Source organism: Ursus americanus, chromosome 31, assembly GCF_024610735.1.
Source record: "Ursus americanus isolate L20-20 chromosome 31, mUrsAme1.1.p, whole genome shotgun sequence".
Taxonomy (NCBI): domain Eukaryota; kingdom Metazoa; phylum Chordata; class Mammalia; order Carnivora; family Ursidae; genus Ursus; species Ursus americanus.
In genome coordinates this window covers 18,620,821-18,646,778 of record NC_142157.1, presented here as the reverse complement: position 1 = coordinate 18,646,778, position 25,958 = coordinate 18,620,821, and the positions used below count along the sequence as shown (strand labels likewise).

The 25,958-nt window shown below is 40.5% G+C and overlaps 1 protein-coding gene across 4 annotated transcripts in view; it reads right to left on the bottom strand.

Annotated features, from left to right (window-relative positions):
* Positions 1-252: 252 nt before the first annotated feature.
* NEBL (nebulette) overlaps positions 253-25,958 on the bottom strand; it is a 336,315-nt gene continuing 310,609 nt past the window's right edge. For all 4 annotated transcript variants that reach the window (XM_087857637.1, XM_045787422.2, XM_045787423.2 and 1 more), the window contains 2 exons: positions 7,488-7,594; positions 253-5,633 (listed from right to left, as the gene is read on the bottom strand). In XM_087857637.1, the coding sequence (XP_087713763.1) occupies positions 5,457-5,633; positions 7,488-7,594 (284 nt within the window). In that variant the 3' untranslated portion in view covers positions 253-5,456. The remainder of the gene's footprint in view (positions 5,634-7,487; positions 7,595-25,958) is intronic.

Sequence of the window (25,958 nt, the reverse complement as noted above, 5' to 3'; positions counted from 1 at the left end):
CTGTATTATTGTAGTACTCTGATACACAATCTGAAAGATACGGAGCTTGAAAAAGCTTCATATTGTTATTATTTACAACTAAGTTTATTTGGGGGAGGAAGATGCATTTTGAATCACTCACTAATGGAAGTGCGCCGAAGCCAGCAGAGGCCTCCAGTGTGCTTTAATGTGAGTTGTCCCGATAAACCTCATCCCCGGGGCCCCATCAATGACCCGAGCTCCAAGAGACCAAGACGAGAACCAAGACATAGAGCCGTTTTGTTATATCCTGCATTTATTTAAGCAAACCGAATGTGTAGAGATAGGAAAATTAGAGCGTTATAATGTTTTACAAATACAGAAAGACACAGAATAATAAAACCCTGAAAAGAGTGCATCCGAACACAGTTCGATCACAGGAGAACACTTGCAGTGACCACGTTGAAGCCACGGCCGACACGTCCGTCTGCCATTCTTGTTCTGACATCGTTCAAGTAGATCTAATAGATAACTCGGCGATTTGCTTTTAAACAAATAATAATACTAATGATTATAGTAGCCTTGAAGGGTTTGTGAGTGACTATACTATACATACATGATGCTAGGCTTAATGTTGATTTCGATGCCGCTGTACATTAGGCAGGGGGGAAGTAATGTCTTATCACACAATTACTGTGACATCACTAAAATGTGAACTAGTTTGCATAGGTTAGTCCTTTGGGCAGCACGATGTTGCTCTAGTCCACCAAGGCTTAAAGATTCACAGTGTAGAGGAAAGAAAACATGAATTAAAGCAGTTCTACTAAAATAGATTTTAATAGCTGGTGTTAATTTGCATAACAAAAGCCAAATTATGTTAATAACATTGTATCATTCTATAAGCCCCTTCATCTTCAAAACATGAAGTGTTTCCGTTGAAACTGTATGCTCTCAAAGTTAGTACACTCTTGCAAGTTCATCATCAACCACAATTCTACATTTCTGAAGCAGACAGAAGCCACGCTGCGCAATGATTCAATTTTGTATTCTTATCACAGGTGAAAGGCCAACATTTCCACACCATGCCCACAGCACACTCGGTGCTGCTTCTAAATGCTCCGTCATTCATTGTATGGACGCTGAAGAATGGGACTCGGATGCAGTTTTCTTTTTTCCTTCAAAGTCAATCATTCTTAACAGCAACTGGATTACAAAGAAGTAGATACTATGCCAACTGGATACCATGTATCAAATGCAAAAAGCGTATGGAATTCCATGAATATACAGAAGTAATATGGACAACGGGGGAGAAATCTGTTCTGGGGATCCTTCCAGGCTGGTGGATTCCAGTAGTCTAAACATTGTGAAATGATGGCCACAGAAATATCCTACAATATCTTGATTTTTTTTTTTTTTTTGATCATCAGTAGTTGACAATGGGTTGCCTGGAAAGGACCCTAATGGGCATGGAATACTTCAGAAAGAGACTTTCCTTTTAGCATTCTTAACTTACTTTACATAGCTTCTTACTTAACTAAAGCTTTCTCGCCTCTGCGTCTCATTATCCAAAATACCCACGCTCTAGCCGCTTTTAGATTATCAGAAGCAAATAGCTAAGGTATAATGAAATCTATGAAGTGAATTTCATCTTGTGTAATGAATTCAGCCTCATAACATAATTCTTCTATCTTACAATAGATATTTAAAGTCTCAAACCTAAAGTTAACATTAATGCATCCTGACTGTATATAAATCCACAAAGAACTTTTCAGAAATAGATAGGAAAGTTCAGTATTTTCTAAAGTTCAACACCTTTAGAGGTGAAAATACAATCAGCTATCACCTTTCATATCTGTCAGGAGCATCTCACTTCCCCACCACAAAAATACCAATCATGTATAATAAAATATTACTATAGAATAGACAAGAAGCTTGCTTGCCCAGTTTTCTTTCCAAGACCATCATGGATAAACCAGGGTAATCAAAAAGGCACCTTTTTTTAAATATATCTATATTATAATTTTGGTATAAACTATATCCACTTTATATAAGGATGCATTTTTAAAGGATCACACCCATTTTCTTTATCTTTTCACTAAAAATATTTCACTGGAGGTGAACACACCTGAAAAAAGAGATGCAACTCTTGAACTTCCCTGTTCTAGAAAAGTCTCTTTCCCCATCTCCAGACTGTTGTCGCGCTCACCCGGGAGAGGACGAGGGAAGAAAGACTGTGGTCAACCTGCCCTAACTGCGTCTTCATTATCTTCAAGCAATGAACCTACTGACGAGAGAGGGGCTGCTCTAATCTCATCCATGTTCATCCAAGGTGCCCGTAGAAATTGTGCTTGCAAATTCCCGTGTGGTCTCTGGAGGTGGGGAAGCCTGAGAAGAGGCAGGGATGGCGTGGGGATCTGACAACCAGATAAATATTTCAAACCAGGCTACACTGCGGGTGTGTAAACAAGAACAAGAAGACGTGGAGAACTCGTTCGGCCACAGGTTAGAAATAGAAAGCTTTTCTAGAGCGCGGGAATTAGTAAGAACGTTGACTACAAAAACGTACAACCAAAGTCATCTATTCCCCTGCTCTGCTTCTCTCAAGAGAGAGATGATCCGCATACAGTTTTGTTTTCGGAACCTCGTGAAAACATTATCAACCCGCTCCGTGTGCTTTCTCAGGCCTGAGAACGCATCGCGTTCGGAGAATCAGGGGCATGCTCTCTGTGCTTGGACATTTCACAGCCTTTGGCTTGATTTCTAGAAGACAGATTTGTTTACGCCCTTCTTTAGCCGTTAGTGTTATTTACGTACGAGATGCATGTTGCCAAATTGAGGGGAGGGGGCCATGTGCAAAGCGGAAAAATTGTCCAAGAATGTGGTTTTGAAAAACGATGCTGTAAAAATAGCACTTTGGTATTATACATAGATGTTTCTGATATTTCTGCTGAAATGCTCCATATTCGGCAAGCTCTAGGAACAGTGACAACGCTACCCAGGGGTGCGTCAGGAGCACGTGACGTCATGTTCTCCCGCAGCCTTTATTATAAAATAACTGCTCTCTGGTTAAATTCTGAGCAGACCTTAATTCCTAGAGGCTGGAAGCAGAAACATCCTGCTATGCAAACATTATGCAAAGCTTAAAATTTTAGAATTATCCCTCTAATAATTATTGACTTCCACATTCCATGAATCTGAGTTTGAAATTAGTGGATGAGAAGACAATGGAACAACCAGCTGCTACTTTATGGGACTTTCCCCGATTAAAAGGAGCCTTCCAAATCCGTGTCCTTTGAGCTTCCTATAAACGTGCTATTTCTCAAAAATTGTACCTGGCCTACATTTAGTCTGCAACTTTAATCAACAACTACTCTTTTTCATAATCACAAAAAAAGTGGTCTGGGTGAAACATAAATATTTACTTAATGATATAATAAAATTGGGCAAGTTTATTATCCCAGTTTTAACGCACAGAAAATTTTTTTGCAAGAATGTCGCAAGTTCAGCTTGTCTTTGTTGGTTTGTGTATGTGACATCAAAGCAGATATGGGGTTAATTTAATCACGACTGGCCATTTCAATACTAGAAAATCAGTCCAGCTGGGTAGGTAGGCATCTGTAAAACCCTTCAAAAACCTCTCTAGTTTTTTACCTGAATTTCTCTCTTCTCTTTTTATGTGAGTGCCCTGCCGATGCAGCTGAAGTGTAATAAAGCTTATTTGCTCTTTTAGCCAGATAAAATGAAACTCTAGATTTTCAAAAGTAGGTGCTAACTTTTCAAAAGTGTAAATGAATTAGCATTTGTTTTTGGACTCCTAAACACTTTGCAAAATGTATTTTACAGGATATTTCGTTAATTTCTTTGCCTATATTACATAAGGGAGATATGACCAAGCTCTATATATTTTATCACATTTTTATACCTTTGTTTTTGCAGCTTCATCACAACTACAGAGTCAGGCCCCACATGAACGCTACCCTGCTGAAGTCCAAACACATAAGGAAAACACAGAGTCGCTGATGGACGTTAATTTCTCCAGTGACCTTGACTATGGACTACAGGCCGGTCCTTACGACCCGCCAGCAAGGGCTCCGGCACAGCTGTGATCCAGGAAGTGCCTGCAGGGCCTTACATCCCAAATACAAGATGGGACGACAATTTCTTGTTTAGTGAACAACCTGTTGGGCCGAGACCTAAAATCTCTGCTGACATTTTCATCCTGCACCCCATCACCCCCGCCAAATATGGTTTAGAAAGTAAAAACCAGAAGAAAGTAGAAAAGGAATCTTTTCATTAACTGGATTCAGTGGCTAGATTTCCATTCCTGGATGTGAATAGCATTTTCCGAAATTAAAAAAAACCCCAATCATCTCTATGCAGAGTAGGTGACGTTTTGTTCACTGGTTGTCACTCGTACACTTTGTCGTCACTGGCTCCTATTAAGTTTTCTTTACTTTTAAATCGACAGCGGCATTAAGTTAATGAAAGCTGCTCAATAAACATCTAAATCACTTATTTGCTAGAGTAAACATCTATTTCCTAAAGATGTAAATCCTTCGAAACTAGAGTGCAAGGCAGCAGGAGAATCTCAAGCAACTTTTCAAAGTATGTTTTTCTGATGAGCTGGCGACTAGAGGAAAGGGCTGTTAGGTTATCAGCCGCACTTTTGCTTTAATAACAGGGATGGGCGGTGCAGCTGCCTATGTTACAGAAGTTTGAACCTACGTGACATGCAACGGGGTAAAAGCTCTTAGGGAAATAATAGCGATGACATTAAACTTTGCCCTTTGCCGAGTAGCTGTGACGTTATTTGGTCCTGACGTTCTATGGAGTCAAGCGTGGACTTGGGCCCACAGAATGTAAGTGGAGAGTAGGGTATGCCTTGGTACAAATGAGAAATAAATAGACCCAAGTCAGCCTAGGGAACAAGGAAATGTCTTTGATCGGGAGAAGCTTATAGGTCCTGAAGGCCACCAGTCAATATAATTTTAACCACACTGTCATTCTGCCACTCCTGACATTTATTACATTAGGCAATTTTCACTTGAGTTGGAAATTCCCTAATGACTCAAAAGCTAACTGGTTTTTAAATTATTGGCTGTGTTACTGAATTAAGAGAATTGGCTTCTGATGATTCCAAAGTGACAGCTAAGAAGTTTCCTAGACTTGTTACATTTAAGGGACAATCAACATCTCTATTAAAGTCTACAAAAATACATTTCCCAGAAGTGTGGGATGGCCAGTCAAAGGAAACCATTAACCCAATTAGCAGCACCGGGCCTCCAGACCTAAAGATGTCGTTTACAGGAATTACTGAAAATGCTGCTGTTCTGAGCCCAGAAGTCATCCCTTCTTCCTGGTACCTGTGTGTCTCATTGTCAAAGTGAAGATAGATTATTGTAAAATAACTGCCAAGTTGTCTTAAAAGTATCTTCTATCTTTTAAAAAGATTGGGTTTCGTATACATTAGAACAAAGCTCAAAGACCAGGAGAGACAGTTAATTAACGAACTCGATGTAATTGGCCGGGAGCATCCCTGTTTTCCCAGTTCTCTGCACGGTACCGTACATCCAGCCGTCGTCGATGGGCTGCACGTTGACGATGTAGTCGCCGTCCCTGAAGGAGACCTCGTCTTCGTCCTGGGCGCTGTAATCGTACATGGCTCGGTAGGTCCGCTGAGAAGGGAAAAAGGGGGGTCACACGATGGACACAAAATGGTTATGGCCACAAATGCCAATCACAGTAAACCAACTCACACATAATTAAGTAATTATGTGGAATGTTCCCAAGTGTATTTATTTCTGGAGATCTGCAAACCAGAGCCTCAAATCGATCCTGGCTGTGTCCATCTCAAGTTTACCAGGCTAGCAGAAAGGGGAACGTTTGGGGGGCCCAGAATGGAGATCGAGGAAGCCTCTAGATACGATAACTAGCCCATCAAAAAGTAAGCTTTGAAGCAGTAAAACCAGCTTCGCCCAGCTTCAGATAACCCCAGGGACCAGAGATTATATAGATTCTCCCCTATTCCATGTTTTTCAGAGAAAACTGTCCTTCGGACAGACAGAGCCAACTCACTGCCAAGTCACTGCCATGGGCACCCTGGCAGAGGAAATGAATTTTTCTTAAATAAGAACAAAGAATTTTTGCTTCCTCTTAAAAATATATTAAAAAAAGAAAAACACAAAATACTTATTTTGTAGGTTTTTGAATCACAGTGGTAGACATTTAGTATGTAAATATTCTGAATACTGAAGGACACATAACTGAATCCTTGTTATAATGAGGAAAGTATTCACTTCCTAACTTCAAGCTATGTTACAACGCTGTGGTAATCAAAACACTCTGGTAGTGACATAAAAACATCCATCGATGAAACAGAACAGAGACCCCAGCAATAAACCCATGTATATACGGTCAATTAATTTAGGACGAAGGAGCCAAGAACACACAGCGGGGAAAGGATAGTCTCTTCCGTAAATGGTGCTGGGAAAACTGGACAGCCCCATGTGAAAGAGCGATACTGGAACACTTCCCTACCCCATACACAAAAGTCAACCCAAAATACATTAAAGACTTGAAGGTTAGACCTAAAAAGACAAAACTTCTAGAAAAAAACATAGGCGGTAAGTTCCTTGATGCTGGTCTTGGAAATGATTACTTGGATTTGACACCAAAAGCAAAAAGAACCACGTGGGACCACATCAAACCGAAAAGCTCCTGTGCAGCGGAGACAACCAGCAACAAAGCGAACCTACCAGCTGGGAGAAGATATTTGCACACCACGTGTCCGATAGCCAGACTAGAAGTAGAGTTTTGCCATATTTGTTTTCATTAAAGACCAAGAATTCAGCTAATAGTAACAGAGACAATCTCAAAATTAAGTGAATTCATGGGCTGAGGAAACTGGCAGAGGCAAAAAGAACTTTAGAGCAGTTAAAGAGAACTTCCAACTGCTTAGAGGGACCACCACTTTCTCAGTGCTCAGACTAAGGTTTCTGTGTCAGACAGAAGCTTGAAGAAACCATTTCAGCATGAGATGCCCATCGGACAAGATGGCCTTGAGCACTGCTTCCAAACTCCACATTTAATGAATGAATCTGTAAGCACTTCAAGACTTCCAATAGGAGGATTCCAAGACATATGTTGGCCATGTCATTTGGGGGTTAGTGGCCATTTTGATTACTGTCAAAATTGGCTGGTTGATGTGACCAGATATTTGTACTTTTTAGACCTGAATGAAGATCACAGTTGGCTAAGACCAATCACGAAGTAACAACGAGAATATTGTTCGGAGACAGTCTTGGTATGTTCCACTGTTTACATGTTTTCACAGCATGCCTTCCTTTCTCGGTGGTTTACCTCTGTAAGCCTTCTGCTTTCTTCGAAAGGGTGCAAAGAGCAAACTGTGGCCATTTAACCTTTACGTGAGAATGGACACTATTCAGTGCAACTCTATGCCACATGTATTTCTGTTTTGGAGATAAAACGGGAAGAGCAGGGAAGAGGAAACACTTCAAACTGATACTTACTAGATTTGGTGAGTGCTGCATTGACCTCATGGATGAGAGGCTGGTCTGGTGCATGTACCCGTAGCCCTGGGAATGGCTTTGCTGGTAGGCTCCAGGAAGAACAGGGGCTGTACATGAACATACACACACAGATTCCTCAAAGCAAGCCTCAAAATACCCTCCCGAGCCCTCAAGGGACTTCACGCTCTGCTACACTCTTCGGAAACAAGACGCCATGGTCAGTGTCATGTGAAATCTGGCTAGTGATGTTGTAAGTGATCTCTAGGTTAGTACTGATTTCAGCAATTCAGGACATACATAGGGAATCAGTTTAACATGCAGTTAAAATATATTAGAAATATGTGTATTTCTCTACTGCAGAGGATGTGATCAAGCAACACAAGTACAATACAAAACTTTCCCATTGCCTTTGAACAAAATCACATTTTTACTTAGCTATGTAATCCCCTTAGACATTTTCCAAAATAAAAATAAGACATTTTTAAAAACTGTATTGGATAGTCAAACCAGTGACAGAGTATAAATGTTTTCACAGAATACCCATGCAACAGAGGCTCTCAATATTTCAAGACATACAGCTGGATATCACCTTTACAAAAATGATAAATATAGCATATGGTTAGAAACATATGTTTGTTTAGCAGTTAAGAATGAGTCTATACCCCAAAAGAAACCTTTATTTCGAATATATAAATTCTCCATTTTATCTTGGCTATAAGTCAAAACTAAATAAGTCATCTGAATATGTTACAGAAGCCTAGCAAACCAAACCATGTAAAGAATTTCATAAACATCCTTCTACATTAAAAAAAAAAAGAAGAAAGAAAATAGTATCAAAATAGCATTCACTCATTTTGGGCTGTTCTCGCCACTAATTGTGACAATCAAAAGACACAGTTCCTGTTTTGAAGAACACTGAATTCTAGAGAAACCAACACAGAAACTGGATAAAAATCCCCACAAAATCAGTACATGTATCCTTGAGTGTGTATTTCTAAGTATATGTAAGTACTTGAAAGCAGAAGCATGGAGCTGGTTATGAATGAGAGGATTTCAGTAGTAGCACACCCTTCATTGGGTTTTGAATAAGCATATGATACATTAGTAAAACTTGTATGATGTAATTGCTATAAAAATCCACAATAGGTTGCCAGTTTTTGTTCAATCAGGTTGGGTATGTAATTAATCTAGGTTGATTTATTTAGTACAGTTTTTATAATAAAAGAATAAAGAAGATATAATTCTTGGGTACTATGAATAATGAATATTTTATAAGTGGTATGTTCATTCTAATGATACGTGAGAACATCAAACTTTAAAGCAGTTTAATCATCAGAAATTTGCACATCATTAATGTGTTCTCCAGATAATAGTGATATTAGGTTGAATGGGAATTTTTTAAAAGTTCTTGAATTAATTCATATTGTAATGTTGTTAACGAATTGTGTTTATTTAATGTCTAGAGGCGGCAGCAAAGAGAAACCACCAAGATCTTTACTTGGACTGTGGTACATTCTCAAGTTATTAAAGCATTAAATATCAAGTACTTCAGAAAATAGCACTTTTAACATTACCAACTCAATTTAAATATTTAATGGATGTCAGAAATATTGTCAAAATTCACTCACGAAGAAAAAATAATGAAATCCCTAAAAATATCTAAGCCCGCTTAATTGGCTGAGGAACAGAGCCGTTTCTGTGTGTTGGAAGCATGGACTATTCATTTCTTCCCTCCCTCAATTCTCGGCAAATATTGACTGAGTGAGTTAATGTGTGCTCAGGGCTTACGACATCGCCTGTCACTTAGGAAGCCTCCATAAATCTTAACAACTATCACTGTCCACTATGTTCAAGGCATGGCAGGCATCAAAGGAGACGGGTGACAAAAACGATTGTCCTCCTCGAGCAATAATGGCCCCAGACATCTGTCCTTTCCCCAGCTGAAGAACTGGCTCTGAATACTCAGGGTATTTCCAGTTAAATATGTAAGTCATGGACTCCAATTACACACCCCACACTGGCAGGGCTGCACTGGTTTTTAGCCATGTAAACAAGCCATTGCTTGTAATAATTACTATTTTAATCTATTTGCAAATTCTAAAGGTTAAATTTTAAAACGCCGTAAACCTACATTAAATTTTTAAAAATTAACTTTTAATGCTTTGTGATATTATCAAACTGTGACCCTCACATTTTGATGCACAGAGTTAAGCATGGCCATCTTAAAATATTGGGGGGGGGGAACTATCAGGAAAAGATGATGATGAAAAATATTTTTAAACATGCTCTCTCATATGCCATGATGTGTTGATCGTTTGTACGTCATCATCCCAGGACTGACAATTTGAGAATGTTGTTGAACAGCGTTCTCTGATTTTGGCTTTTAGAAACCAAGTATATTCACACCTGTTCAACTGCTCCCATCTGACCTTCAAAGACAGCCTGTAGCTACCGTCAAATACGACAGGAAAAGAAAGTAATGTATTCGCCCTAAATCTGTGTAGGTTGGAGATAGCAGGGAAGGGTTTAGAAGGAGGAATCTTGGGGTAAATAAAATCTATCTCGTTCTTATGGTTTCTTCTCATGCCTTTATTGATTATTTCCATTTCTCTTTCCAGCTGCATTACTTAATTTACGTTCCTTCAGGGCTATCAAACTTTGGTAATTACCCTATACAATAAAAGAGTTTTTAGGAAACTCCTATTAGAGCTATGAAAAACAGAACTAAGAGCCCAGAGGAATCAACTTACTAAAAGAAAATGCCAATTTAAAAAGAGGCAGACATTGCCTTTTTTTATTGTTTTGCTTCATGATTTCTTTTTTATGAAGTGTAGGTAAAATAAGCAGTAGGAAGTTTAAAACAATGGCTTTGGAAATTGGGTTTATTAAGAATTTGGGTGAAAGATAGCTATTCCATGTGAGTATGCCATTTCTTCCATGAAAATATGGAACACAAAAGGTTTTGCAAAAGCAAGACATTAAGCTAATTTTGCAACGAACAAGGACTTATCAGAGAAAAACACATCGTGCCCTCTTCTTTAAAACAGTGGTCAGATTCCACCAGCACTGATACAGATGGGTGATGGTTCCATGATGGTCTTCCAATACAAGAGCTCTGAGGTTGAGAGTTTTTTATTGCAATAGCATTAAAGCCATAAAACAGTGGCTTTGGGGGCACCTGGGTGGCTCAGTCAGTTAAGCGTCTGACTCTCAGTTTCAGCTAAGGTCATGATCTTGTCATAGTCATGAGATAGAACCCCACACTGGGCTCCATAATGAGTGTGGAACCTATCTGGGATTCTCTCTCTCCTCTCCCTCTGCCCTTCCTACTCCCTGCTCGTGTGCATTCACTCTCTCGTTCTCTCTCTCCAAAAAAAAATTTAAAAATTTAAAACAAACAAACAATAGCTTTCATTATCCTAAGTCAACAACAAAACACACAAGTGTGACTCCATTTTCATTTCACATTGGTAAGATTTATTGACCGGAGATCCGGAAGCTCACTAAAGCTCTAAGGATTTCAGGTTCTATTTAGAATGTCCCCTAGTATTTATAAAACCAAAGTCTCTCTTTTAGTGTTCTTCCACGAATAGCCAATACTAATATTTTCTATTTAATGCTTCTCCATACAATGAAAGGAGATAAAACCAAGATCGAGAAGTAAGCAGACACAAAGACCATAAAACAGAAAGTGAAAATGAAGACACATTTTTGGGGGGGCTCCATAAATCTAAAACTGGAAAAATAAGGAAATATGTGTGAACAGGTACAGTAAAGTAAATGAACCAAAGATATGCACCCACAATCACAAAAGGGGAAAATCCTCAAAAAGAAGCCAGTCCGCTGTGGGGGATACCTGAGGAGTAGGTAAAAGAGGAGAAGAATTATGAAGTGTCCGTGGTGTGCACGTGTGTCCCATGTTGCCATGTACTTGTCAGAAAAACTCTCTAAAATAGGTTTCATTCCCACTTCAGAGAATAAAATACAGAGGCTGGGAGATTAAACAGGAAGGGAGCAGAAACAATGGTCTCTGCACAGGGACACCAAGAGGAAGGTCTGAGGTCCTTAAAGATGAGGTGGAGGTTTTGAAAGCTTCCCAATGACAATAGCGTCATCGCAGATGGCCAAACTCCAAATGCAAAAATAAAAATAAAAGTAATGCCTTGTTGTTGTCTTAGCCCATGAGGGTTGGTGTAAAAAATACTTCAGACTGGGCGGCTTAGGCAACAAATTATTTCTCGCTCTTCTAGAAACTAGGAAGTCCCAGAGCAGGATGCTGGTGGATTCAGTGTCTGGCAAGGATCCATTTCCTGGTTCATAGACACACTGATTCCTTTTCCTGAGTCCTTAAATGGTGGCAGGGATGAGGGAGCTCTCTGGGATCTCTTTTATAAGGGCGCTAAAGCCACCCTCTTGACCCAGTCCCCTCCCAAAGGCCACACCTCCTAATACCATCACCCTGGGGGATAGGAATTTGACATGCAAATTTGGGAGAGACACAAGCATTCAGTCGGTAACAATTCGCTAACTCCAGATGTAACAAAAACAGAGAAAATGATTTGGGGGTTTTTCTCATAGGCTTTCCTTTTTAAAAAATCAGAATAAGGGAAAAATTACCTATCAGAAGCTTTCCAATAAAGAGCACAGGATGCAATGACAACACTGTCACATATTTCCTTAAGAGTTGACGACAATTTTATCAGCTCATGTGTGTCAAGGAACTTAATGAGTTGTGGGGGCTTTTTTGTTTGTTTTTTTAGGACAAAGAATCTCGATTTGGACAATCACAGTGGACTTGCTAAAATGAATGAAGATATGACTATAAATGAGAAAGTATGAAGATACTGTTGGTTTTGAAGTAAATATTAAATAATGAGCTAAACACTTATTAGATCTCATCTAGGCCATGAGCAAGGTGGTTGAGCTGATTGGTCATAAAATAGGCCCATGATGTGGACCTTTTTGTTCAAATAGCTTTCTAGGGTGCTGTCAAGTATTCCAATTCAGAGGCTCAAGTCCTCATGGCACCTGATTCTCTCCACAAGCCCCAAGTGAGTGCTAAATCCACATTTATGCCGAATCCAGCAGCAAGATGATTTTTTTTTAATCTGATAGAGTTCTGGGCACTACAGAAAATTCTCCTTCACTGCAGAAGACAGAAACAAGCCAGATTGCCTCCAGGTTTTAGTTTGTTGGTTTTTAATTATAAGCTGTGAAGAGACAAGTGCCTAAGAAACCGGCTTGCTGCATAATAAAGTATGAATAAACAGACTTGAACATAAAAATGAGATCATCTACAATTGAGTTGAAACCACCAAGTTTTAGAGACACGCATAATCATCACTGCCGTACAAAACAAGTGCTCAAACTTTGGAAATCATATGTAAAAATAAAAGCATCATTACTATTTCATATGTGACATTTCTAGCTTGGGGGGCAGTCAGAACTTGTGGGAAGGAAAAGGGAACGGAGAGAGTGGGAGAGTTGGTTACTTGGTGGGTTTCCACTCTGACTGCATTTGGAACTCACCTGGGGTCTTTTAAAGCCATGTTATGCCCAGATCCCCCAGACCAATTAAATCAGAGTCTCTGGGGTGGGAGAGGAAGGGACTGAACATTGGTGTCTTATCTTTGAAGGCTTCCCAGTGATTGAACGGGCAGCCACGGTGAAGAACCACGGAGCCACTGTCAGCTTCCTTCTCCCCAACCCGACACAAATGTAGGGGCTCATGTGACCCTATAGATGCTGTTCCCAAATTCCCACTCTCCCCTCTGAAATGGACTGAATATTTGTGTTCCCCACCCCCAAAACTCATAGGCTGAAATCCAAACCCCCAAGCTGATAGTTTGGGGAGGTGTAGCCTTTGGGTGGTGATTAGGTCATGACAGTGGAGCTTCATGAAGGGGCTTAGTACCCTCATGAGAGGCCAGAGAGCTAGCTCGCTCTCTTTCCATCAGGTGGGGACACAAGGAGACAGTGGTCTGCCATCTGGGAAGAGGCCCCTCACCAGACTCAACCATGCTGGCAGCTTGATCTCAGACTTCCAGCTTCCAGAACCAGGAGAAATCAGTCTCTGTTGTTTGTCAGCTCTTCAGTCTACAGTATTCTGTTGTAGCAGCAGGAATGGCCTAAAACACATATCTTCCCCACGACTTGTTTGTATCTGTGGAGGCAAATATTTAACCCTGGACTCGAGAAGCAGCCAGGGATTGTGGGAAGAAATCTCAATAAGAGGCAGCTCACTGGAGAATAATTCAGCCGCCTACATGCAGCGCTCATGGTAAGGCAAGCATCGCGAGGCACACCCAGGGAGGGCAACCAGGGAAGCCGGCCCGCTTCCTGGGGGCTGACCAGAACCGGACCTGGTTACCATCTCAGAGGGAAGGGGAAGGGGGCTTGGGAGTGTGCAGCCAAAACAATGTCTTCACAGATTCAAAAATTATCCCTCAAGCCAATGCTAGGTTCCTAACGATTTTCTCCCTCTAGACCCTAATACCATCTTTGTTTAAATTTTCTATTCTTAGATAAATGCTATTACTAGAAGGTATTGCAGACCTCCTTTAAGAAAATTCAAAACATGTGAAAATATTTCATCACCTAGGTATGCGTCCCTGTGAAACCTAGCAGGGGAGAGATGCACCACAGGACTCTGCTTCCCAAGGAATAGCAAATATGAATATAATAAAATTTGAAAAAATGAAATGCTTACAAGTAGGAGGACGACTTCGGTTTGCTCAGGACTCCCCCAGCTGCAGCAAAGTTCTGCTCCCCGGGCACCCCTTGGTCTCAGGCCAATTGGCATGGTTGGTCCCCTACTTACAGCATGCCAGGCCCTGTGTGTAGCGTGTCACGTGTGTTAACTGGAGAAATCGTCACCACTTTACAGACAGCAAAGTGCCCATTTTACAGATGGAGAATCTGAGGGTTACAGAGATTCAGTAACTTGGTAAAAGAAAATATCAGAGCCACACGCAGGGAGTGTTTAAATGCCAACGGCCTGACTCTAGAACCCAAACGCTTGACTATCCCGACCAAAATGATATAGAAGAAATGACAAGACAGGATAAGATCAATGTGCAAATAAGCATTGTGAAATCAGAAATGTGAAAGACAGCCCTGTGGTCTGGAGAGGAGAGGAGCTTTTAGCACTGAGGCTTTTATGTGACGTTGCAAGAGCCCGCAGGTGACCACTCACTCCTGCAGCAGGGGCAGACGGGAGCGAGGGGAACGGTAAGGCGAGAGAAAAGAGGTTTCATGCATGGGGAAGTGTGCCGGGCAGCTGGGTTCCGCTCACAGAGGGGACTCGCGCTCTCCCTGACTTTTCTGTGGTACACTTGGGGGTATAAACGCCCCAGGAAGTTCAGGTGAATGTGGTTGACGAGCCGCGCTAGAACATCTCTGGAAGAAATTATAGTGAGAATAACGCATTCACTTTTGGAAAAGCCAGCTCGCATCACAGAGAATGGCATTGTTTCTGAAGCAATGGCTTTCAGATTCCTTTTAAGGGTCATTTTGGCATCTGATAAGGTTCTGGGGTGTGTGTGTGTGTGTGTGTGTGTGTGTGTGTGTGTGTGTGATCTTTGTTTCTTCTTCCCTTTACCAATAGTATCCTATTTTACTCAGGGCAATTGTCATTCCATCACCTTATCCTGTATGAATAGTTCCAAGTCTGTGTTCAAGCCACATCTCCTAATACGACTTCAACCACTTTCCCGCTGAGCAAGGAAGAGCCCCATCATGGTGCTACCTGACAATTTTCAAAATCCTTCTGTAGGACACTGCCTGCAAAACGTTGCTTCCCCGAGTCAGCATCAGAATAGTGACAAGCTTCTACAGACATGCTAAGAATTTAGTTGCAAACATAATTGAGTCCAGAAGATTGTTTAAGCATTTCTTCTCTAAATTTAAGTAATGAATTTATAATGTTGCTTTAGCCAAATATAAATTGAATATTTAAAGATTCCTAATCACCTATTAACTAGATAATGTACTTTTTAAAACTATGCATATATGAGTTACATCTGACCATTTCATTTATATATTTGGCTTAGTTGCCCCCAAGTAAGAATTTTTTAAATATTGTTTTGGGGCTTTGCTGTTCCTAAATATTGAAAAAAGGAACACAAAATTAGTTATCTTTTAACTGATCAGCCAGTTAAACTTAGTTTCACAAGCCCAGAAAAGCAGTACATTTTTATTTCAAAGCTAACTGGTTTTTTCTAGAAAAAAATAAGTCTGTGAATGTTCTCTGGCAGAACTGAACCAAGACATACTGTGGTTTTAACAGAACTAGAGTGATTTAGAGTTAAGAATATCTGCTATTTTGCCTCAGAATAATCTAGCCAATTTACTCTTACATTTAGATTTAAATATCAACTTGTGTATTTTTCTCTCAGATTTATTTCTCATTTTTAACTATCTGATCCAGGATAAACTCCCCAACTTGTAACTGTAACACAAGCCAAAGATATAAGCAGGATTGTCACTGAGGGAAAAGGAGATAATTCCTGCCCCAAATTACAGTCTTGAATAATGTTCTCATGGCACAAAATCAATGAGGTATGTGTCTGTGTCTACACACGCACATGCATGCCATCTCTCAAAATAAAACAAAAATGAAAATAAAAGAACGCACAGTATGGAGATATATATATAGATAGATATAGATCTATCTATCTATATATATAGATATATATAGGTATATATCTATATATATAGATATATATCTAGAGAGAGAGAGATGTAGTTTTCTGACAAGAAGGACATAATCTGGGGCAGGTCTTTGATAAGATGAAAGCAATAAAGAATTAAGGATAGCAGGGACATGGGGATAAATGTTTCCATTTAGGAAAATCGTAACGCAGAATCCAGCTTTCGGACGCAAATTATGCCATGACTGAAAAGTCAGCTCATAGCAAATCACAATATTCCTTAGTGAACACTACCACCGATATTGTGTAAGTCAATCTCATGGAGAAAAATTCATCATTCAAGTACAATGAAAGAAAGTCTCATTATCCATTGTAGAGGATATTTTATGAATACTTATGGGATAAATACATGTAACATCATTTTTCACAACATATTTTTAAATACTTATAAACAGACTATGCATTTGGTTTATTCTTGCAGTAATCAATTCAAATACTGACTCTTGGGAAATATGACCAAACTACAAGTAGTTCCCAAACACAGTTTTATGTTAGATGCCTTTAGTGACAAGCCACACTAAATATCATATATAGACACATCTCAATAATGATAACACTTCTGAATGAGCAAGTATACGTTTTCAACCAAAAGACATATATGAAACGGAACCAACGTGTCCCTGATGTGATCTGAAGATAGGGAAATGTGGGAAAATAAATATAAAGGATTGTTTGGGTCTTCTAGAGCCCAAGCTTCAGTTTAAGTTGAGTGGCTGGGGCTGAAGAAATAGGCAGGTGTAAGAGTCACAGTCAGGTAGGGAGATGAGCAACAGGACATTGGAATCAAAGACACAGAGTGTTAAAGACATGTAGACAGGATCCAGGTACGAGTCCGACAGGCTAAGAAATGAGTTCAGTACACATGGGTCGGGTATATGGTGTACAATAAAGATCAAAAACCAGAATGTCTGAAGAATGTGGCATGGGCGGATCAGGAATATTTTTGGAACAGGATCAGGGACTAAGGAGTAGGGGATCTGGCCATCAGAGAAGAACCACACGGCAATGAGCTGGGGCAACACGATAATGACCAAACAAAACGCAGAAACTCAATACAGCACCCAGCTTCGGCAGCCCATGGAAATTTTAAGTAGTTCCTGTAAAAGTCAGGATCCAATCCCCATGACCTCCTAGCCTGGGGCTTGGGGCGGGAGGATGTGGGGCACCTGGATGAAACAGGAAGTGGGGGAGAGCAAGAAAATTCATGATTACAAAGGTAACATTATGACTGTTTTATATCTAAGACAGATACATAAATACGTCAGTCTATTACCCAATTTGGACATCAAATTTGATCCATACAAACCAAAAACAAATATTTCCATTTTCACGACTAATGTTCAACAATATGGAAAACCTACTCTCTCCCTCTCCGTGTGCATCACTTTACCGTTTACAAAGCTCTTCCCAAGTTTGCCCCTTCGACACATATGCCGTAGCCACATCTATCTCCTTCTCGGTGATCAAACCTTCTCTTTTCCCCAATCAGCTCGGCTTCACAGGAAATATATTTTTAATGTTTTATTGTTTGCTACTTTAAGTGTCAGATGTTTCTCCTTCATACACATATGGAACCCTTTGATTTAATTTTGGCAAATCAATGAAAGACACATGTGCATCTTGAACAAGTGCTATTCATTAGTATTTGATCCTGTTCCCAACTTCACACTCAGAAAAGGAAACTCATGACGTTTCTTTCATTCCCAGTCTAATGATACCAGGAATATGAGTTTCTCTAAGGACTTCAAGTTCAATCAGAATCCTGAACCTTTTTCTTGGGGTGCAACAGAACTAACTGAAAGTTTCTAACAGTGTGCATGCAGGGTGTGCTTTCTTATAAGCTTTTTTATAGGCACAAGCTCAATGGCGAAATATGACCATGTAATCGGCAACAACAGGATCTTACATTTAAAAGACTGGTTTATTTTCCTATAGACTAGTTTCATCACAGAAATTTATCTCGGAAGTATCTCAGTCATCAATTCTTTAAATATTCCTACTCTTCAATGTAGACACCTAAACCATCATTTTTTGATGGATATTGCACCCCTCTCGAATTCAGATTGGAAAGAACACTGAAATACAGTAGGGAAATAGTACAACTGAAGGTTCTTATTGAAGGTATTTTGTTTGCAGAAGTCAGGCTAGGAAGGATCTGGAGTGTTCCAGAGGGTTGGGGTTGCTGAGCAGGAACCAGAAAACTGAAGTAGTGGCTCCAAGAGCAATACTGGCGCATTTAGATTAAATGAAGGCAAAGAGTTCAAAATCAGGAGTGCATTTCCTAGTTCCGGTCTAGTGCATTTCCTAGCGCATTTCCTAGTTGGTCGTTCCGGTTATCCACTTTTAAAACCACGCTCACCATTAAAAACAAGTAACACTTAATTGGGGGCAGAATGCCATCTGTAAATCATAAAACATAAATCCTCAATGGGCAGAGAGAATCAACAGAAAAATTCAGGCAGATACTGAGCAAAGGATTGTGACTTTAAGGACACTGTTCATATTAAAGGAGATTTTGAAACACTGCTGGTTGGAAGTACATCCATCACTTTCAAAATATACTGAGTTTATTATTGTGCCTGCATTTGACATTTCTGTTCTCGATTTAATGGCAAATTGCAATTTTAATGATGGCTATTATCCTTAGGAATTAAGGGTGCATTTTGTGGTCTTCACTGTGTCTAGGAAAGAGATGACTTGTCCTTGCATTTTGTCTCCTTCCATTCACCATTTCTTCGTGGAGTATTCCCGGTCCTGCGCTAGGTACTAAAAGGACAGCTAACTGGCACGTTCATTCTCTGCCACCGTGGAGTTCATGATCAAACGATTAACTAGAGTCCACTGAGACAGAAGCCATACAAGGTATGAATTTCAGAATTCCAATGGGGACTTTCACTTTACTAAGTCCATACTAAGGGCAGTTGTCACAAATGAAATAAAACACTGAAATGAGAAGTATTTGTATGAGAACAGAGGTGTTAATGTAGAAATATTTCACTGATTTCTTGGTTATGAAAGGTTACTGGCTGACTCAGGCTTTGTAATAGACATAGGTTACCATGTTATGTTTCAATGATAGATCTTACATCCTGCTTTTTTAGAAACTATAATAAGGGTTATTTTTGCACTGTTACCCTCAACCAAATTGGCTCCAAGTAGACTTAATAAAGATTAATACCAAGTTTTGGTGATTTAGCCCATGTAGCAAAGCTATGTCTTTTATTTCAGATCAAATTTTAATTTGAAAATATTTATGTATCAATTATATTTAGTAAGTGTCTTATAGGTACTGTTCTAGATACTAGTTATAGAATTCAGGACAAAGCAGGCAGAAAGAGTCTGCTCTAATAGAGTTTATATTCTGGAGGAGACATAATTAATTAATACATAATGAAATATCAGGTAGTGGAAAGAGTGATAGATGTATACCCAGAAGCGGAATTGTTGGATTATATCACAATTCTATTTTTAATTTTTTGAGGAACCTCTATACTGTTTTCCATTGTGGCTGCACCATTCTACATTCCCACCAACAGTGTGTAGGGTCCAATTTCTCCACATTCTTGCCAACATTTATCTTTTCTGGTTTTTTTAGTTTTTTTGGATAATAGCCAGCCTAACAGATAAGAGGTCCTATCTCACTGTGATTTTGATCTGCATTTCCCTGATCTCAAAGAGGTATCTGTGGCTCCTTGTTCACTGCAGCATGATTCATGAGAGCCAAGACATGACTACAGCCCAAACAGCCACTAACAAATGAATGGATAAAGAAAATGATATATACATACAATGGAATATTATTCAGCCTTAAAAAAAGAAAGAAATCCTACCCTTTGTGACAAAAGGATGAACCTAGAGGGCATTATACTAAATGAAATAAGCCAAAGATAGAAGGACAAATACTACATGACTCTACTAATATGAGGTGTCTAAAATAGTCAGACTCATAGAGCAGAGAACATAATGGCAGTAGCCAAGGGCAGAGGGAGGGGAAAATGGGAAATTGTTGTTCAATGGGTATAAAGTTTCAATTATGCAAAATGAATGAGTTCTAGAGGTCTGCTATAAAAATAATACCTATGGTTAATAATACTGTATCATGTACTATAAAAGATGTTAAGAGGATAGCTCTCATGTTAAATGTTCTTATCACTCACATACACACACATTCACACACACACACAAACCAAACACCCACACACACAAAAGGAAAGTTTTAGAGGTGGTGCATATGGTTAGTACCTTCCTTGTGGGGATGGTATGATGGGTATATGCATATGTCCAAACTTATCAAAATTTAGACATTAACTATGGGCAAATTTTGTATGTCAGCTATGCTTCAATAAACCTTAAAAAAAGGGTTATAGAGAAAAATAAAGCGGGGTAAGGAGATAGGTAGTTATGGGTGTATGTGGGTAGAGAGGTCAAGGAAAGCATTTCTGATTAGGTGAGATTTAATCAGAGACCTGAAGAAAGGGAGGCAAGACACAAAGCACCGGTGAGTGTTGCAGGCAAAGAGCCCCCGGTGAGAGCAGGCCTAACGTGCAGAAACAGCCAGGAGGTCCGTGTGGCTGCAGCAGACAGTCTGGTAGAAGATGAAACCAGAGACATGACCAAGTGCCAGACCATGTAACACCTTGTAGCCTGTGGATCTTTGCTCTTAGCTGAAGTGTGATTGGAACCATTGGAGAATTTTGAGCAAGGGTGTGATGAGATCTGATGCAGGTTTTTAAAGGATCACTGGCAGCTGGGCAAAGGCCCGATCAAAGAGGTCAAGAATGGAATGACAAAGACCAGGAGCCTATTTCTGAGCTCTCAAAGAGATGGGACTGGAACTGGTGAGGAATGGCTGGATTTGGGACAGATCCGTAGTGAACAGGGCCAACAGCTTACAGATGGCTTGAATGTGAAGCGTGAGAGGAAGAAATGCGATAAGGATGTCCCCAGTTGGGCTGGCATATTGCTCTGAATGATTGTGTTATCAGCTCCAATGGTGAACAAAGACAAGAACAGATGTTTGGTTTTTTGGGAAGACAGGAAATAAGACACTGGTTCCAGATGTAAGATTTGAGATCCTATCCAACATCCAGCAGTGGGCCATTTTGTCTGGAGTCTGGAAATCATGAGAGTAGGAAGGTGCTATGATTTCGGTGTTTCTGCTCTTCCGCATCAGTGATGAATGTCAACCATAAGAGACATTGTGACGTTTGAAATAAAAACCCACTACGCTATCTCTCCACCGTGTTTCCTCTACAAGACTGCTCAGAAGGCCTTCTGGTCACATGATACCCAAGGAGTCAGTTCTCTTGGCAGAATCTCAAGCATCCAATGCAGACTAGATCCTTAGACAAGCTCCCAGAGCGGATCAAACTTCCAAATCGGATTCAATTACCTACCAGTCTCGGGAACCGGACTTCTACATAGACTCTATATGTCCTGCAGGACAGAGCCCAAGCAGAGTGCCCAGAAAGGATATTCGGTTGTCCCTGTCTCTGCAGAGACTATGGCTCGGCTCCCCCACACTCTGGTCTGGTCTTCAGTCCCTTTCCCAGACACACAGCCCCTGGGCTTACGATGTGCCAGAACTTTCCAATGTGCTGTGTTCTGTCACATGCTGCTTTTCTGCCAAAAACACTCCTTTCCCATTTCCCGACCTGGCTAACTCTAACTCCATGTGTCACTCCATCCCAGTGCCTTCCTGAGCACCATGGGTTAATGCATCCGCTCTCTCGCCAGAATGTGAGCTCTTCAAGGACAATAAGTAGATCTTTATTTTCTCTGTTTCTAGCATCTCACACACAGGGGAGATAAATGTCTGGTGAATGAACAGATGGATTTATGGGTGCCTTTAAAACACCCATGGCTTTCGGGCACTTGGCTCCCTCATTGGCGCACTACTGTCTTGGTCCACTTCCAGACATTCTACTGAGAGTTCCAGGATGTAATGGAGCATCTCTTGCAACCTAACCTCCTTTGAGGACACAGTGCATGGGCTGGAATGCTACAGGCACAGCCCAGCTGGCACGGTCACCGAATTCAGAAGCTCGTTTTCCATCGGTGAAGGCAGGACGAGGTCATTCCAATCAGATTCCTTCACAACAAAATGGAAAACTTCACAAGGTTGGAAAACCGCAAATGTCTATTTTAAAAAGTGCATCCACTTTTCCTTCCCTGTCGCCCTCCTATTCCCCCATACGCTCCAGAGGAAATCAGAAAACACAAAATACCCGAAGCCAGATGGAAAGGCAGTTCAAACGGAGAAGGGTAAACACCGGGCAAGATTGCAAACACATAAAAATACTAGCAACACAGCCCACTGTGAGTTCGGGGCAACCGAAGAAATACAAAGTAGTACCAGAAGGCAAATAGATGTGGCAGGTTGTGAACTGAAGACAAACACAAAGATCAAAGAAAACCTCGCAGTGAAATAAGCAAGGACCGTCAGGAGTATTGCCAGTCACGCAACTGTGTATCAAATGAAAATAAGTTAACCTCATCTGATACCAAAAGGCAGTAAAGATAATTTCAAATAACACTATTCAAGAATCAAAACAAAATTAGATCAAGTTTAAATAAAAGCCTCCTTTATTGAATCAAAGTTACACAGTAGAGATGTACAATGAAAATCCTCTGGGAACTGAATACTTTGGAACGTAGACTGCAAAGTAAGAAAGCCCAAAATAATCACATAAGAAAATGAAAATATTCTGCAATCAAAGCAAAGGAGAAAATATCATAAGAAACACATAACAATGATACAAACTAACTTAAAGGAGAAGGGCTCTATGCTAATGTTCATGAAAACCAAATGTGAACGACGAAAACATGGTATTTTTGCCTCAAGGAAAGGAGTCAATCGTTTAACCTTTTGTCCCAACAATCAGAATTTCCTCTGACTCATAGGAAGGACCCTAAAACTATAATTCTCCTAACTGCCCGGCCACTTAATTCACAAAGTACAACGGATCACCTTTAGAACAGAAATACGTTCTCATGCGTAGAAAAGTAAGGGGGAGGGGAGCTTATTTAAATTTATGGCACTTAGCTCAGGAAAATGTAAAATCTCTTAGAGAGCTTCTTGTTATATCCATCTTGTTACAGATGTGGATTCTGTGCCTAATAACATCAGATGGCCTCCAGAGAACTCAGGCCACGTGAGCGGGAGCTAGGGTGAAGTCCACAGTCTTGTCCCGTGGCACGGCGCCGTGTCCGCGGCAGCGCGGCATGGCCGCACACAGCCCCTCCATGGCAGGGAGAGAACCCACTAGTAAAGGGCCTCTCTCTGGGACTCAGCACATTTCATCATAGAAAATCCTAATCTAGGTCTTTTAAAAAATCAACAAAATCTGGAGAAAAAATGGCATTTCTAAATACTTACATTTTCTTTTTTCCTCATCTTAAGTACTGTTTTAAAATTCTTTTCAGTTTCTAGAATGGTATTTAAACCAATACATATGATTTACTCGAGACACTAAAGGTTTTCATCAAATCGCCATCAAGACCATAAAAGCCTCTTCCTTCTATGGAGCCAATCAGCACCTCCTTACCAGGGCCCAGCATAGCGCACATTTCAAAGGGGACCCTACATTTCAAAGTAACCGAAAAGTCATGGATACTACTCCTTCCCTTTCCCATCAGGAAAACAAAACAAAACCCTGGGAATGTTTCCATTTTAGGTTTTTTTTTACAGCTATGCTTTAATGTTCTTGAAACATATCAAAACATCATCCAAATGAAAATGGAAGAATTTCCTTAAAAGCCTTCCACAACAGACTTGTATTTTAAAAGATAATTATACTATATATATTTATAGATGCAGTTTTAGTTTTTAAAATATGAGTTTGTTGTACACCTGAAACTAATACCATGCTATAAGTTGATCAGATTAATTTAAAAAAAAAGAATGAGAAGAAAATATTAATTTGGCCATTTCATGTATTCACCAAATACTTGCTGAGCATTTATTCTAAGAGCTGGAGACAGAGTGGTGAACGAAAGAGCCAATTCTCTGCTCTTATAGGGCTTCTATTCTAGCGAGGCCAAGACAGACGAGCAAATAAACAAATAAATATCTAATATCTCAGGAGGTGTCACGTGCTAATGGAGGGGGGGAAAAGGAGGGTAAAGGGCCAGACAGGAAAGGAAAGGGTGCTATTTTATCTCTGGTGAATAGAGAGGGTCCCTTTGACAAAGTGACATCTGAGCAGAATCATGGAAAAAAGTGCGACTAGACAAAAACAAATACGGGGATGAGAGGGAATGTTCCAGGCAGGAAAGTCGTTAATTGCAAAGGCCCCGAGTGGGAGCTTGCTTGGAAGGTTTGAGTAAAGCAGGGAGACAGGACAGCAGAGGTGGATGGAAAATGGGAGGGAATAAGCTTAGGATATCAGCCAGGGCCCAGAGCAGCTGAGGGCCTCGTAGGCAATGGTGAGGATCTGGGTTATATTCAGAATGAAATGGTAGCGGAAGAATGACATGATCAGACTTATGTTCCAGAAAGCTCCTTCTGGCTGCCAGCTGGAGAACAGAGCAAGGCAGAGGGTTGGCGGCGTGGGATGGCCAGAGCAGAAGCTGGAAACCAATCCAGAGGCTACTGTGATGATCTGAGGCAGAGGGGGTCCCAAGCACTCGGATTCTGGATGCATTTTTCCTGGTAGAGCTGACAAGATTTGCTGATGGTTGGAAGCAGGTGTGAGTAAAGGAGAGGAGCCGAGGATGACTCCACAGGGTTTGACCTCAGTACCTGGACAGCTGCAGTTGCCACTTAGCAAACTGGGATCCTGAGAAAGAGCAGGTTGCTAGGCGGAGTGGGGGAGGGTATTGTTCTAAACATATTAGGTTTGGTATGTCACTAATCATCTGAATACAGACAGAAGGTGCCATTTGATAGAATGTGCCTTGCTTCCCTTAAAATAAATGGAATTAGGAGCATATTCCCATGTAGTTCAAAATCTTTTTGAATTAATGCAGATATCTTGTGGGTACACCATCACCTGGATGTGTGTTTTAACACTTACTGGCACATCTTTACTTTTGCTTTATATCTCAATATCTATTTTCCAAAATAGGGAATGTCACTAAGAGCAGAGCATCTTGGCCCCATGACAGGGGGCTGAGAATGACAAAACATTTTAAAGGCATTTTGTAAGACATTATATAAGCTCCTGAGACTCCCCTTCCTGCCAGAAATCTACCCCCCCGTCACTGCCCCCCACCACCACCTTCCATGGAGTCTGAAATTCCTCCATTTCAAAAAATGTAATTATTCCCTATTAACCATGTGTTACTCTTACATTCTGGTATAATTGTAAGAATATTTATGTATACTGTCTTTCAATGGAGACATTTTCTCATTCAGTTTGGCATAGTATAGGGTCCCTTTGCTAGAAATGATTAGAAAAAAAGAAGTTGTGGAAAGAAGGGATAACCCAACCGCAGCAGGTTTTCACAGTGTACCCCTGGAGGTGGAGAATGGAGAGAGTCCACAGGTGCTGAGGGACTGGATACATCTGGGGGAGGGGGTCTGAATTCTCCTTCTCTACACAGGTTCATCCCGGACCTCCCACAGATGTCTCCAGTGTCACCTTCCGTCTGAACTCAGACCGCCTACTTGACACCTCCATTTCAACATCTCACGGATACACCGTCTCAGTATTCTGTTCTCTCTCTCAAAGGCATTCTTCTCCCAAAGCCCCGTTGGCCTAGTTAACGTCATTGAGCATTGGCATTTCGGCTCAAATCTTCCTTCCCTAGGAAGGCT